At 34.6% G+C, this 17414-nt stretch overlaps 1 protein-coding gene across 1 annotated transcript in view; it reads left to right on the forward strand.

Moving 5' to 3' along the window:
- The window catches only part of RNGTT (RNA guanylyltransferase and 5'-phosphatase), a 320988-nt gene that overhangs the window by 250600 nt on the left and 52974 nt on the right, over window positions 1-17414 (forward strand). The window contains exon 14 of the mRNA XM_006155307.3: window positions 8182-8248. Within this exon, the coding sequence (XP_006155369.1) occupies window positions 8182-8248 (67 nt within the window). The remainder of the gene's footprint in view (window positions 1-8181; window positions 8249-17414) is intronic.

Genomic DNA, 17414 nt, shown 5'->3' on the forward strand with positions numbered 1-17414 from the left:
ATGGAGGAGAAGGGATTGCAGCGTGGCCATCCCTCCTGGGGGGTGATTTCTCGCTTTCTGTCTCTCTGTCTCTCTCTGTCTTTCTGGCGAGTGCATGTGCCCTATAGCAAACCCCTTCCCCCCCCCAGAAAAAAAGTCTTTAATAGTCAGAAGACAATCTTAGTGCACAGTCCACATGAGTTTATAATAGAATTTGCCCATTTATCTTAGTTTATTGTAGTTTAACTATTTCAAATTGGCTGCCTTTTTGAGAAGATGAACTCCCAGGAATTGGGATCATATATATTTCTCTGTTACCTGATCCACAGTATGACATGTACTATAATAAATATATAATAAGTGGTTGGTTAATGGATGATGCAATTTCCATGAAGAAAAAGAAGATGCGGGAGAGCCAAGATGAGTAGAAGTTAAATCTGATTTTCTCCCATTGTTACTTTTCTCTTTTTTTTCTTTTTTCTTTTTAAGAAGCAGACCTTATTTTATTTTATTTTTTATTTTACATATTTAATCACTGTATATCACAACAGCTTGTAAAATGAATTTTCCTAGCATAAATATACAGCACACTAGTCCAGTCAAAGATACGATCATATACATTATCATCAACAGACAGTCCTAAGAAGCAGACTATATTTATTGAAAAGACACTTTTTTTCCTTTAGGGAGATTTTTGCTATAGGGTATATGCGCTCACTGGAGAGACAGAGACACAGAAAGCAAGAAATCACCCCCCCTCCCCCCAGGGGACGGATGGCCATGTTGCAATTCCTTCTCCTTCATTCTCCTCTTGGAATCTTGGGGGCACACACACATATGCACCTGACGTGAGTTTTAAGCCACCCGGTCTAGGACTCAAACTGTGGTCGACTACGTGGGAGTCCGGCAACCATTATACCATTGAAAAAGATACTTTGAAGAGGTTGAATAGAACTTTTTGAACCCTAAACTAATTTTATCACTTGGAGTTGACTGTGTTCTGGGAAATTAATTATCCTTAATAAAACTTCTTAATGATTAAAACAATGTCTGCACAGCATGGGAGTTAAGAACAAAGAGTCAGAGGAAGAGAAGTTTGATTCCCAGTTCTACATCTATGCTGTGTGCCCTTAGGCAAATTGGTCATTTCTATTAGCTTCTGTGTCTATTAAATGGGAATAATTATGTTAGGTAACTCATGGGGTTCTTTGACAAGATTATATGACAATCATAAATTCCTAATACTAAAGGAGTATTCAGATTAAATTAATAGCAGAAAGATGAATGTAATATAAAATTAAGCTTAGAATAGGGCCTTTCACATGGAAATTCTTGGTAACAACTGTAATTTTTATTATTGTTGTTGCTTTTGTAACATATTTCATTTAGCATAATGTGTACAAGGTTCATCTACATTATAGCATGTCAGCAGTCCATAACTTTTTAAGAATAATTACTATTTCATTGTATGTATATTACTAGTTTTTGTTGTTGATGAGCATATGGATTGTTTTTGCCTTTTGGTTATTGTGAATAATGCTGCAGTGAACATTGATGTACAAGGAATTGATTTGAAAGCTGCATTTAAAAAATCATTTTATAAAATTACTATTTTATTTAACTATACTTCTGTTCTGTTTAAGTCATTCTAAAAGCCTGGTTAACTTGTGTGAGGAAAAGGTAATATATGACCACTCTTTATGTTTTTTTCTGAGCACATTCTAAGATTGTTATGACTCTCTGGGGCTAGCAGGTGTTGTGGTGGTTAAGGGTGCTTGACTCCCACATGACTGACCGTGGTTTGAGTCCTGGGCCTGGTGGCCAGCTTTCTCACTGCTCCCCTACCGTCTCTGGTCAAATTTAAATAAGTAAAATTAAATAAAATAATTCTTAAAAAAAAAAAGGTTGTTATGACTCTGACCTATTTCTAGAATTCACATCAATTACTTAATAGAATGGAAGTGATGGATGAGAAAGTGTTAAGATTATTAGGTCATCTTCATCTCACTTTGTGGGGAAGATCAAATTATGTAAATAAGGGAATCTTTAAGTTATTTTTAAAGTATGGTCATACTCAGTTAAGTAAGTTTCTATTCATAATTTTAAGACATTTTAGTTATTCATGCCATATCATATTGCCAGCACTGTTAAGTAAGAGTATGTTTTCTGTGGACATCTCGTAATTTCCTGTTTTCTTGTCATCAGCCCAGCACATGAGATTCTGGAACTTTGCTTTGCATAGTTAGCATCATAGATGATAGTTATGTTACTGAGAAGTATCTCAGACGTTATGTTAACTCTTAAATGATCAAGGCATATATCAAGGATAAACATAGTAATTAGAAACACAGTTAGCCTTCTAGTCAACCCCTTTTCTATTTTTTGTTTTTAATGATTTTGTCATAGGGCGTGTACACACACTAGAGAGATACAGAGAGAGAGGGAAAGTGAGAACTCATTCTCCTGGGGTGGGGGGGTGTGTGTGCGATGGGTGGTATGGTTATGCTACAGTCTCTTCTCCATTCTTCTTTTAGGATTTTGGCAATGCATGCAGACATGTTCGGTGTGATTTTCAAGTCGCTGGGTCAGAGACTTAAACCATGGTTGGCCATGAGAGCATCCAGTGCTGTAACCACCATGCCACCTGCTGGCCCCTCTAGTCAATTACTTTTAAGTTTGAAATTATTTGCATTCTAGTGTTATTAGTTATAAATATGTTTGGGAGGACCATCAGGTGGCAGGGTGGTTAAGGCACTGGATACTCCCACGTGGCTGACCATGGTTTGAGTCTTGGACCTGGTGGCTCTCTCTCTCTGTCTCTCTCTCTCTGTGTATGTGTGCCTGCTCAAATTAAAATAAATGATTGAATAAATTTTTAAAAATATGTTTGGAACCAACATTTTTAAAAGAGACAAAATGAATGATCACAGTTCAAGTTCTTTTTTAAGTTTTTATTTTTTTTTCCCTGAGTGACAGTGAGAGAGAATATTTCCAACAGAATCTCAATGCCACAGTCTACTCCTTGCTTCAGCCAGCCTCATATAGGCACATGCATGCTGGTTGTACTCAGGAAGGTCTTTGAAAATGAACTCAGGAATGTCTCAATTGAGGCAGCCTTATAGAGAGTCACATTTCACCATTGTGCCACCATTTGGGCCTATCACATTCTTTTACGTGAGTTATTTAGTAGGTAAAAAGTTCTTTCAAGACCTTTACAAACTTATAATCAGCCAGTAGTTGTTTTAACAAAATAGTATACTAATTCAATTAAAGCAGGAGTTGGCTGTTAAGCTAACCCCCAAAATAGACAGATTCATATTTATACACAGAATCATGAAAATGATAAAGGATTAATTACTCATAGAAATATAGGTAGCAATCTTTCATGCCTAGCAATGAAAAATAATTTTATATCTACTGTGATCCACATTTTTAAAAATTTTTCTATTACTATCTATATATAGTAAAAGAGTACCTAAAAATTAATAACAGAGACAGCAGCAGTATAACATGTATTCTGTCAGTGAGATACTTAGGTGGTTCTTTGCATTTTGGTTTTAGTTCGTGTATCAGTTTGCTTTTTGTAGAGAATTCTATGAAACTGAAATTATCCCTGAAATTCAGAATTGCAGTAATTCTTTCTGGAATGTAATTCTCAGTCATTCTGCAGTCTGTGATTTGAAAAACAGCAACAACATTTTTCTCTTTGATTGATCACAGCTATTATTGAAATGGCTGGTAACATGTGACATAGTACTATAATTTAGACAGAAAAATTGATTTGTGAATTATATCCACTCAGCTTAAATTTCTCTGTTTCTTGTCTCTGGAGCATCTTTTGTACTTATTTTTCTGTAGAAAAGTCTTCTTAACATAATGTTCCTACATTTCTCACTGGGAAAATAAAAACTTCATTTTCATATATTGTACTTAGCAAACACTATAACAAAAATAGAGGGGAAAAGCATAAAATAAAAATTTAGAATTTCCCAGTATAGGAAATGAAATGTTTATTCTATGAAACCTTTTAAGAAATGTGCTTTGTAATTGTGTACATGCATGTAGATATGTGTATTTCAGCAGTTCTGTTGTCCTGCCTAAGAATTGTTACCCGAACTGTCATGGTCGTCTCTTATGATTCTTTGTATTTCTATGGTAACAATTCTGTCTCCTTTTTCTTTTCTGATTTCGTTTTTTTGAATCTTGTTTGTTTTGTTTTGTTTTTCAGTTTAGCTAATGTATTGTCAATTTCATTTATCTTTATAAAATATCAGCTCTTAGTCTTGTTGATTCTTTTCTTTTTTTAGTCTTTATTTAATTTAATTTATGTCTACTCTGTTCTTTATTATTTCTTCCTTTCTGCTAACGTTAGGCATCATTTATTCTCTTTCTAAGTCCTTGAGATATAACATTAGGTTGCTTGAGATTTTTTTTTTTGTTACTGACATTTATTGCTATAAATTTCCCTCTTAGGACTGCTTTTGCTGCATACCATTAGTTTTAGTATATTGTGTTTCCACTTTCATTTTTCTCAAGATTTTTAAAATTTCTCTTTAGATATACAGTTATTTGCAGTCTCAGCTCACTGTATATTTGTGAGCAGTTCATTCTCTTGTCTGCCTACCATCTGCTGTTAAGTATTCATTTTCTAGAAGTTTAGTTAAATGGATGCATGTAGTATATGGTTTTTGGAGGGGGTAGGGTCTGGCTTCTTTCACCATTAGATTCATCTGTGCTTTTTTGTTTTTGTTTTTTAAAGAATTGTTTTAATTAACCTTATTTACTTATTTATTTTAATTTGACCAGAGAGAGAGAGAAAGAGAAAGTGAGAAGCAAGCCACCAGGTCCGGGGCTCAAACCATGGTTGGCCATATGGGAATGCAACACCCTTAGCCACCATGCCACCTGCTGGCCCCCTCATTTGTGTTGTTCTATGTACCAATAATTTATTTTTTTGTACTGTATTTTATTATATGTCTATATTAACACTTGCCCATTTATCTTATCTGTTCATGGACATATGGGATATTTTAAATTTTTTCTATTATGAATAAAACTGTTATGAAACTTGCGCTCGCCAGACAGAGAGAGACATAGAGACAGAAAGCAAGAAATTATCCCCCAGGGGGGATGGTCACACCACGATCCCTTCTCCTCCATTCTCCTCCATTCTCCTCTCGGGATCTTGGGCACGCACGCACACATGCCTGGTGTGAGTTTTAAGCCACCGGGTCCAGGACTCAAACCACGGTCGACTACGTGGGATTCCAGCGACATAGCCATTACGTTAACTGCTGGTTCCCTCGTCTCAGCCTCGTGAGTAGCTGAAACTACAAGTGTGTGGCACTGAACCCAGCTTTCCCACAAGTTTCGATAGATTGTTATTTTGTTTTTCAGTTCAAAATACTTCATAATTTCAAGGTTTTTTTTTTTCCTGACTCGTGAATTATTTATAAGTATACTTCTGTCTTTTTATTTACTTAATTTTTTCAGAATTATTTATTTATTTATTTATTTTTCACATGAGTTTTGCCAGAGAAAGAGAGAGGGAGCGTGAGAAAGCAGGTTGTCAGGTCCACAACTTGAATGCGGTCAGTCATCTGGGAGTTCCAGTCCCTTAACCACCATGCCACCTGCTGTCTCCTACTTTTACTTTTTAAAATATATTTCTTTAATTGCCAGAATGCATATGTGCTCACCTCGGAGAGAGAGAGAGAACCCTCCGATAAAGTGTGGTTGCACCAATATCCTTTTTTCTTCATTTTTATTCTATTAGGATGTTGGATGTGTATGCACAAAATTGGGAAGATTTTTCAAGCTGCCGGGACCTGGATACAAACCACGGTCAGCTATATAGGATCCAACTTTCTATACACAGCAATTTACCTCTATAATATGGGACCAGCCCAGGTCTTTTTAGACATGGAGGTTTTCTGATTATTTTTGTATTACTGATTTCTAGCTGAATTATTGTGTTTTTAACTATTTGCTTGAAATTTGCTTTATGCCATATGCTGCTTTTATTTACATCCCACTAAAAGAATCAAAGAATAATGTAGACCCTTCTCACTAATGTACATTTTGCTTAACTCAGAGTCAGTATTCAAGGTATTATAAGTTGTTTCTAGACATTTTGTTGCATTTTAAAATGTATTGGGCTGGCCCCTTGGTCTAGTGGCCACCTGTAGTTCAAATCTCGGCACCAGCTGCTTGAAAAACATGCTGGTTGTGTGTACTTGTGTGTCTAAAATCCCAATAGGATAGCGAAATGGAGAAGGGATTGGAACCTGACCACAGGCTTTGAAGGAGGCTGCTCTTAACTACAAGCACTGAAGGGGTGCTCTTTCCGTCCTTCCTTTCTCTTTTTCCTCTTTTTCTCTCTGGAGAGGGCAGGAGCCCCTCTAGCAAAATGTATCTATCTTATAGTCGTTACTATAGTTAATGGCGTGTAGACAGAACAGATAATTTTGAATAACTTAGGTTATTTTTAGAAATATTCTGTTTCCTTTTTTTAACCTTTAATTTGAAATAATTACAGACTCAATTTCCGTTTAAGGAAATTTTTCTGTGTCTGATATTTCATCAGAATATGATGAATAATGTTCTTTCAAATAATGTTCAGTCTTTTACCTTAACAGGTGTTACTTTTCTTTTATGTGAGAAACTTTTCTGGAAACAATTTCAGGGATTTCCTTTCAGGATAGGTTAATATCTGGGAAACTCAAGGGAAAATGAACATTAGTCTTACTTTTTGAAGAACTCTAATAGATTGCTTTTTTCTTTCTTCCAGTAGTGCCTTTTTATTCTCCTTTCAAAAGAAAAAAATATACTTTTAGATAACCCGGTTATAGAAGCGCTTTACAAGCAACTATTTTAGAGATCGTTAGTATTTGTATGAAGGTTATCGTAATGTACACCTAACTTAAGGGCAAATTACCAATTACCTGGTGCTAAATAAGTCAGGATTTCTATTTTAAAATAAACATATAAATTTGCCTATCAGTGGTGAATTAATCCCATACTCTGGGGATTTTAAATGTGCGATTGTTATATTGTACACAAGCACCCTCCCATGATAAAATGGTGCCTATTACTTGACAATAACCAGGTATACAATTTGGAGATGTAATTTTTTAAAGGAAAGAATATTAAAAGATATATTCCATTTTAAGAGTAGGAATTTGTGTTCTCAAAGTATTTATTATTTCACTCATAGTATGACTTTATGATATATATTAAAACCCACTAAAATGAAGTTCATAATACATGCTAAGGAATAATATTCAAAAAGTACATGAATAAGAAAGACAGTAATTTAAAAGTGAAACATATGTTATCTAACCAATATATTTAAGAAATTTCTTGTTTAGGAAAAGATAGTTATTATATAGGCAAGTTGGAGGGACAGGATACAATTTATAGTATACTGGCAAGCTTCCTGCAATGCATATGCATAGTAATTAGAGAAGCATATTGATTTTTAAATGCCAGCCAGCTTTTAGTCTCTTCCTTTTCTAGCATCTATTGGTATGAACAGTGACTGTTCTTATTTCTAAGGGGGTTTATCAAGCTTTCCGTGAACATTTGTTATATAGGAAATAAATAGCCACTGCTATATAGAACTGTTAAATTTGTGATTACCATTGCTATTTATAACTGTTAAATTTGTGATACCAGTAATGATTTATGAGTGATTTAAAGTTTGTTGGTTAGATTAATTTCTTATTTGAAGTTCTCCATTTAACTCATGAAATTTGAGAATATTTCCTCTGCTCTTTACTTGCATCTAATAAATAAATGCCTTTAGTTATGTTTTAGCTTTCAATGGGATGTTAAAACTCATTACTACAAGTCATCACTTACATTCTAAATATAAAAATATTTTTGCTAAGTTAGTTTAATTCTTTTAGTAACCATTATGTTTTATAGACTCTTAAAGAATGTAGGGAACAGAGGATATCTCCAGAAGACTGAATATCTTATTTCGTGAAATCTAAGCTGCTTTGAGAATGTGCTTTTGTGATTTACTAGACCATATTAATGAAGGGTAATCGTACAACCACATCACAATTGTCACATGGTAACAAGAAAAATTATGTAGATATTAATTATTTATTATAGCCATTATACAAATTTTAATGATCATGCAAACCTTACATTTAAGGGAGAATATTTTATAAATAATGCTTTTTTCCCTTGTAGGTTACTTCCTCAGAATGTTGGCCTTCTCTATGTTGGAGGCTATGAGAGACCCTTTGCACAAATCAAGGTAAGATTGTTCATATTTAGCATACTTGCCCTAGTTGTTCAGTTGTCCAGGACCTATCAACACATCACAAATACAGTGAATGTGTAGTGAAAATTAATGTATTCTTGCTAAAGTCACTTAGCTTTCCAAAGAAAGTGGTTATTTTTATTTTTGCTGATAGTAGAATTGAGTTTGACCAAAACAAAACAGTGATTAATTTAGAAGAATATATTTAGAGCTACATGGATTGCTCTTTCGGATCATCCCTTTTGCTATTAAAATTTTGTTACCAATTTTATTGAGGCATAATTGACATATACTAAAACTGTACATATTTAAAGTTACTATTTGAAAAATGTTGGCATGTTTACACATGTGAATCAGTTGTTACAATCAAGATAATGAACATATCTATCACCCACAGTTCCCTGTGACTTTTCTTTTTCCTTCCTTGTTCCAGGAAACCATGAGTCTGATTTGTGTCATGATTTCATTTTCTAGGACTTTATATAAGTGGAACCGTACAGTATATATTTCCCCTCTTTTATTTTTCCTTCTTTCTTTCAACATAATTATTTTGAGATTCACCTACTTTGTTGCACTTATCACTAGTTCCTTTTTTTTTTTGCTGTATAGTAATAGATTTTGTTTGTCTTTTTACCTGTTGATAAGCATGTAGGTTGTTTGTAGTTTGGGGTTATTACAAGTAAAGCTGTTATGAATATTTGTGTACAAATCTGGACATACGCTTTCATTTCTCTTGAGGAAATACGTAAGAGGAAAACGGCTGGGTCAAATGGTAATTGTATATTTAACTTTTTAAGAAACTACCAAATTGTGTTTCAAAGGTGTTTTTCCATGTTTCACTCTCATAGTAGGTTGTGGGAGTACCAGTTCCTCCATAACAGTCAGTCCTATTTAGTTTAACTGTTACCACAAGTGTGTAGTGGCATTTTTATGGTGGTTTTAATTTACCTTTTCATAATTCTGTAATGAAGCATGTGTTCAAATCTTGACATTTTATAATTGGGGCTTTTTAAAAAATATTGCATTTCTGAGAATTTTAATATCATCTAGATATAAGTCCTTTATGACTTAGCCACAAATATTTTATCCCCACTGTGACTTGTCTTTTCATTTTCTTAAGCGTCCTCAAAGAGCAAAAGTTCTTAATATTGATGATGTTGAATTTATTAGTTTTTCTTTGATAGTTCACACTTTTGGGGTTATGTCTAAGAAATATTTGCCTAGTCCAGTCACAAAGATTTTGTTTTCCATATATTGTTATTCCAGAAGTTCCATAGTTGTAGGTCTTACATTTAGCTTTATTATCTATTTGAGTTAACCTTTCTATGTGGTTTAATGTTGAAAATACAGATGGTTGTATTTAGGATTATTATTATTATTATTTTTTTTGCATGCTGATACCCATTTGTTCCCAAACCATTTTTTTTCTTAAAGATATTTTTGCTATAGGGCATGTGCACTAGCCAGAGAGACAGAAAGCAAGAAATTCCTCCCCAGGGGAAATGCCTTGTAACAATCTCTTCTCCTTCAATCTCTCAGTGTGAGTTTAAGCTGCCAGCTCTAGGACTCAAACCACAGCCAATTATGTGGGAGTCTAGTGATTTAACTATTACGCCATCTCCTAGTCCCCAAACCATTTTTGAAAAGACTAAGAGACTGTCCTTTCTACCACTGAATTGCCTTAACATTGTGGAATATTTTAACTATCTGTGTATTAATCTTTTTTTTTTTTTTAGAGGTTTTTGCTATAGGGCGCGTGCGCTCGCCAGAAAGACAGAGACAAAGAGACAGAAAGCGAGAAATCACCCCCCAGGGGGGATGGCCACACCGCAATTCCTTCTCCTCCATTCTCCTCTCGGGATCTTGGGCACGCACGCACACTCACTCAGCGTGAGTTTAAGCCACCAGGTCTGGGACTCGAACCAAGGTCAACTACGTGGGAGTCCAGCGACATAGCCATTATGCTAACTGCTGTTCCCTTAATCCGTTTCTTGACTCCATTCTGTTCCATTGACTTAATGTGTCTATTCCTTTACCAATACATTGTGTTCATTAACTTCCTCAGTCATGAAGTCAAGTATTATAAATCCTTCAACTTTGGTCTTTTTACTAGTTGTTTTGGCTAACCTAGGTTCCTTTCATTTGCATGTGAATTTTTAGAATCATCATGTCATTTTCATAAAAGTACCTTTTAGAATTTTGATTGGGATTATATTACAACTAGATCGATTTAAGGAGAATTGAAATTTTAACACTATTGAATCTTTCAATTTGTAAAGACCACATCTCTGTCCAGTTATTTATATGTTCAGTGTCTCAGCAATTTTTTGTTGTATTCAGTATGCTGGTACTACACTTTAAAAAATTTACCTACAAATATTTTATGTTTTATTAACTATTATAAAAGTAATTTTAATCACAATTTCTGATTGTTGATTGATATTATGTAAAAAGTTATTAGCTTTCATATCTTGAATTTAAATCTTACAATTTTATTATACTGAGTTCTAGTAGCTTTTTTGTGGATGTTATAGGATTTTCTACATAAATTCTGTCATGTACAAATTTAAAGGAATCTTCTTTTTTTCTATTCTGATCTGGATGCCTTTTATTGCTTTCTTTGTATTGCACTAGCTAAACCTACAGTACATAGTTGACTAGAAATAAGAACAAGCATCCTTGCCTTTTTTCTGATCTTAGAGGAAAAGCATTCAGTTTTTCATCAGAAATTATTGTTATTATTATTAACCAAAATTTAAAAAAAGTTTTTACCATAAGGGTGCATGTGCTTGCTGGAGAGAGATGGAAGGAGGGAAAGTGAGAAATCCTTCCCAAGGATTTCTTCTGAGGAGGGATGATTGTGCCACAATTCCTTCTCCTCCATTCTCCTCTCAGGATTTTGGACACACACGCACATGCACATAACGTGTTTTTCAAGCCACCAGTCTGGGACTCAAGCTACCCATTTGACTATGTGGGATCTAGCACTTTAACCTTTATGCCATATGCTGGCTGCAGAAATTATTTGTATAGTAATGTTAGTTGAAGGTTGATTAATTAATTCCAACTAGACTTTCTCTTATTAAAAATTGTTATTAGCATTCAAGCAGTTAATCAAAAGGAAAGTATTAGATCAGCTTTTTCTTTGTTTCCATAACTTCCTGATAATGTTTTGAGAGGCCTGTACAATTTGCTTTGTGGTGTTAATTTGTTATTGTTTAGCTTTCTGATTTTTCTTCACATTTGTATTTTGGCTTCATAAAGTTATTTATGAAGGCTTTAAATTTAAATTACTTCCCTCCTACATGTATATCTGATAATACTTTTATGCTTCCAAAACAAGGATTTTTTTAGAGTAGACTGAGCCTCAGCAGGACATACAAGATAGTTAATATTGAGAATATTCAGTCACAATATCAACGTTTTAAATGAAAAATAGAAAGAAAAGAAATCTTAGTTATCAGAACATCAGCATCTCTAAAACACCTCCATTAATTCAACCTAAATCAACGCTCTGTCAGAAGTTATTCATTTAAAGAGAAGAGGGTAGAGAAAGATAGCAAGAGAACAAATAAAGAGGCAGGATGTTTGTGGGAAACAGATATGGCTTATTACTTGTTGATGACGACATGTATAGTATTCTCAACTGGATTGGTCTGAGAAGTATTTCATGGTGGGTAAAGTCCTTTTACAAGCAAAATGAGAAATAGTGATTGTTTTTAAAAAAATAATTGGAATAATAATGATAATGATCGGGAAAAACAATGAAAAGATACTGAATGATGAAGTGGGGAGATTAATGTCTCTGTATTGACTGACATGCATGGCATTCCCTTTTGAAAAAGCAATGTAATACACTGTAAAGGTATATGCAATCCAGTGTAATATAAACAAGATTATGATGATAATACAATAAATAAATAAGACAAAAAAAAAGTTATTCATTTAGATCTTAGGTTGTGGTCCCTCTTGAACTTTTCTGGTTCCTTAAGTAATGACATTCATACATTTCCTTTCCTTCCATTTTTATTATCTCTGGAATATGAGTATAGTTGACAAAGTCTGTTCATAAACCTCCCTCACTATCTTGTTCACTGAATCCAGTAGAATAGCCAGGAATGCTAATAGGTTTCACCAGGAACATTTCTGACAGCCCAGTTTTTTTCTCTCCAGTGATTTGGAAAATTCTGTTTTTCTTTATTAGAACTGAAATAACTAAAAATGAGAGGTTTATCTGATGTATTTAGGGAAGGATAGAATTTATGTGTGTGTGGTTATGAATTGCATGGTATCTTGAAAGTATTACAGTCTCCTTATTGTATGAGGATAAATTTCTCTGTTACACACCTGACTCATTAAAGTAACATTTTATTTTCTAACAAGCTCAGTCATAGAGGTCAATCCCTTGTCTACTCTTTATGCTTGGATTATCAGCTCTTTCGGAAAAAAATCCATTATTTTAGGGTATCTGTTTTCTTTCATATTGCTATGAGAAAGATTTCACTCTTTGTGAAAGAATTTCTTTCCCTTATTAATAGTTGAATTTGTTTCATAATTCTTTTGGCTCAACTTATTAGGTCCCTACCTTAATTAGAATACATATGAGTTAATTGGAGAACAATAAAACATCGTTATTTATTTTTTAAAAATTTTAAATTAAAAAAATTTTTTTTTGAAAGGTATTTTGTTATAGGGCATGTGCGCTTGCCAGAAAGACAGTAGAGACAGAAAGCGAGAAATCACCCCCCAGAGGGGATGGCCATGCCACACCTCTTCACTTCCATTTTCCTCTCCGGATCTTGGGCACGCATACACACATGCCCAGCATGAGTTTAAGGCACCGGGTCCAGGCCTCGAACCACAGTCAACTGTATGGGAGTCTAGGGACATAGCCATTATGCAAACTGCTGGTCCCATTGTTATTTAAATGGTTGAGATTATGCTAGAAATTTAAGGTTCATTTCCTTTCTTGCCTTGTACTTGAAATCTTGTAAGCATGCAGTACCAATGCTTATTATGTTAATTTTTTTTCCCCACTAAACTAGGTATAATGATATATGTCGTGTGTCATAGATGTTAGACATAACCTTTAAGAAATGGAGACTGCTGTGCTTTTCTTAAGAGCATGCTGACTGTTGATTTTTTTTGAAGATAAAGTCAGGATATGAAATTGTTGAGAAAAGGGAATTAATCACAGGAATTAATTATGTTCCTCAGTTTGAGTGATTTGATGTTAGAGGCTCTGTTTGCTAAAGATACCTTTTAAAATTTTAAAATAGCGTATTTAAAAAGGAGCACCACATAAGAAAAACATAAAAACAATATTAGATATTTGGGGACCAGCAGTTAGCGTAATGGCTGTGTCACTGGACTCTCATGTAGTTGACCATGGTTCAAGTCCTGGACCCGGTGACTCAAACTCACACTGGGCGCGTGTATGTGCATGACCAAGATCCCGAGAGGAGAATAGAGGAGAAGGGATTGCGGCATGGCCATCCCCCTGGGGGGTGACTTCTCGCTTTCTCTCTCTCTGTCTTTCTGGCGAGCGCATGCACCCTATAGTGAAAACCTCTCCAAAAAAAAAAAAAAAATTAGATATTTGGACAAATGTTGAATGAGTTCAGAAATTTGCTACAGCATGCCAGTGGATACCTGTACTATTAGTATCTAACATGTGTCATTACAACTATCCTGAACATAAATTTGCTCTTTTGTTTCTTTTTTTTTAAAGAATATTTCATTTTATTTATCATTCTTGTTATTATTACTATTTTAATTTGCTAAAGGACATATGTGGTCACCAGAGAGAGAGAGTGAGCAAATTGCCATGTCTGGGACTCGAACCATAGTTGGGCCATGTGGGAGTCCAGTATTTTAACCACCATGTCACCTGCTGGCCCTCTCTCTCTCTCTCTCTTTCTCTATATTAGGTTTTTGCCAAAGGGCATGTGCGCTTATCAAAGAGAGACAGAGACAGAGAGAGAAGGAAAGTGAGAAATCATCCTCCAGGGGATACAGTCATGCCACAGTCCCTTTTCCTCCATTCTTCTCTTGGGATTTTGGGCGGGCACGCTAACCTACCTGGCATGATTTTTAAACCTCTGAGTCCAGGCCTTGAAACATGATCAGCTGTGTGGGAGTCCAGTGCCTTGACCACTGTGCCACTTGCTGGTCCTTTTACACAGATTTTTAACTTTCTATCCAAGTCCTATAAAGAAAGGTATCAATATGTATAGACATGAGACCTCAACATAGTCATAGGCTGCTAGATCTTCAGGTTAATTTCAGATTTCATTGTTAGGGGAAGTTATTCCAACCTATTTTTTTTATCTCTTATTGTCTTTGTTAAGTCACCAGGAAGGTTCTTTCTTCACATAAGCTCAGTCCTTTTCAAATATAATCCAGTCTTTTTATATATAACTTTTACCCAAAGCAATGACTCTACTCTCAGATCATTAACTCCTTTAGGAATCCTATGAAAGCTATGAACCTTTCTGCTTAGAAAAATTTATACATACACCCACCCACACTTTTGCCTATAATTCCAGAGATTTATGAACCCCACTGAAGTGCATTCAAAGCCCCACATTAAGAATCCTAAAGGATAATTTGTTTTTTCAAGTTTTTCTATTAACTAAAAATATATAAAAGATATTGAATACATAAAAAATGTAAGATTTTGGAGGAAATTATCATTTGAAGAACTCTATTTTAAACATGCATTATTATCTCTTGTTTTATTCAAAAATCAGATAAACTAAAGAAAACACCAGTTGGGACCAGCAGTTGACATAGTGGCTATGTCGCTGAACTCCCATGTAATCAACCACGGTTCGAGTCCTGGACCCAGTGGCTTTAAACTCCCTCCAGTTGCATGTGCGTGCGGGCCCAGGATCCCAAGAAGAGAATGGAGGAAGAAGGGATTGCGGTGTGGCTGTCCCCACTGGGGGGTGATTTCTCACTTTCTGTCTCTCTGTCTCTCTCTGTCTTTCTGGAGCCCACGTGCCCTATAGCAAAAACCCTTCCCCACGATAAAAAATACATACATACATACATACATACATACATACATAAAACACTGATCATTTTATAATGAGTTGTAATACAGCGTAAAGAAAAGAAGAAATTGCCTTGCAGATCCACAGCTATTGTTGGTGCTATAAATGAAGCAGATTTCACCCTCATCCAAGACCGTAACTTGGACTTTATTAAAATTCAGTGAAGTTTTTAAATGTAGTAGGCCATATGAAACTTAGAGTTTTATTAAGTAAGAGATAAACTTCATTATACCTTTACATGCAGTCTTTGAAATTAAAATAAGAAGGGAAGTTTTGATTAAAATAAGATTGCAGTTTATTTCATTTTATATGCTTTCAATCTGTCAAAAGTTTTTCAGAAGTCTCTTGTATGGGAGTTGAATATTTTCGTATGTCTTTGCATTATACCCTTAATTGTGCATGTATGTATGTATATTCTGTTATTCATACCTTATTTTTGTAGCTATGTTCAGTTTAAGTAATAGTTTATGTCAAATATCTTTTTTTATTTTTTAATAATTATTTTATTTTAATGGCCAAGAAGGGGGGGGGGGGGGGGAGAGAGAAAGTGGAAGCAAGCTGCCAGGTCTGGGACTCGAATCCCAGTTGGCCATGTTGGAGTCCAGCACCTTAACCATTGTGCCACCTGCCATTGTATATCTTTTATTCTGTGTTGTTTTCTAGAGCATTTTATAGTCTAGTAAAAGTCTTAATGCTATTCTTATAGGTTTCTAGTCCTGGAGGCTCCACTTAGCAGCCAGAATGCATAAAATCAAGAAGGATTGTTAATATCACTTTTGAACCACAGAGTTGTTATGGAAAGACTCAAGGACATACAACTGTCCTTCTCTGTAGGGCTTGATGTAAGATGCCTCTCCCAGTTCTGACAGCCCAAGAAGTGTGAGAGGCTTTGAGACCGAGTCAGTCCCCAGTTTCCACTTTTGACATTGCAGAAAGGCTTAAAAAAAATTAATACATTTAAAAAATATATATATGAATTCCATGGAACCATCTTTTTTGAAAAGTAAAGACTATAGTCATTATTTGTTGTTATTTTTCTCTGAGTCGGTTTTTTTACATTCTTTGCTGGGAGGTTATTCCCTGCCTCAGAACCTGGTTCAGTTCCTGCTGGGTGACTGGGTGCTATCTATTAGTCACAGTCACGTACTCTTAAGCTTTCTGAGCTTGAATTTTAAAGAAATCCCCATCCAACCCAGGAAACATAAGGTTGGTGTTTGTATTCATGTGTGTATGGAATAGATGCAAAAGAATTTTTATCTTCTCTTCATTTTGGAAGTCGCATTTGAAAATTCATTAGACTATCCCCTTAGACTTTTCTCTTTATGAAAGTAAAATTTATTTTTTAATATTTTGAGCTCAGATTGCTTGTTATTTGTTACTTTAAGAATACTTTTGAGATACCTAAGTCAATTTAAATTTTTAGAGTAAATTAAATTTAAAAGTAAAGTATTTTGGATTTTTTCTATTATGAAAAAACTGAAATAGGCTAGAAAGACTGATGCTAATGATTTGGTTTGTTTGCTGACTGATGATCTTTTAGAGAATAGTTGAATTATTAGGTAACACTAATTTTACTGAAGAAACTAATACCCATGTTTTAAATATCAAAAATATTTGAAGAATTACACCACATAAAGATTCAGTCACTAGAATTGGTTCTGTTTTAGAAGCTTTCAAACTTCTGGCTTTAACCTATAGAAATGTAAGAATCATATTGCTATCTGGATTCAGTAAACATACATATATTTATATACTCTGATGTTAACTGAAGTCTGAAAATAAATGTGATATCATTTTATTCTTTTGAGATGTTTTAAAATGCTGGTTTCTACTCACTAAATTAATTTCTGTATGGAGAAATAGATCGTGACTGTATTTGGCAAACATTGCTTAAGGGTAGGCCCTACCCAGATAATGCTACCATATGCTTCTGGCAAGAAAATGCCACCGTTGTTTTTGTTTTGTTTTGTTTTTTGGTTGTTTGTTTTTTAACTTGCCAGAGGGATGTGTGCTTACCAGTGAGAGACAGAGAAAATTACCCACTGGGACATGTCAACACCACAGTCCTTTCTCCTTCATTTCTCTATCCTGTCAGAATTTTG

The sequence above is a fragment of the Tupaia chinensis genome, unplaced genomic scaffold (assembly GCF_000334495.1).
Source record: "Tupaia chinensis unplaced genomic scaffold, TupChi_1.0 Scaffold000444_1, whole genome shotgun sequence".
NCBI classification, from domain to species: Eukaryota; Metazoa; Chordata; class Mammalia; order Scandentia; family Tupaiidae; genus Tupaia; species Tupaia belangeri.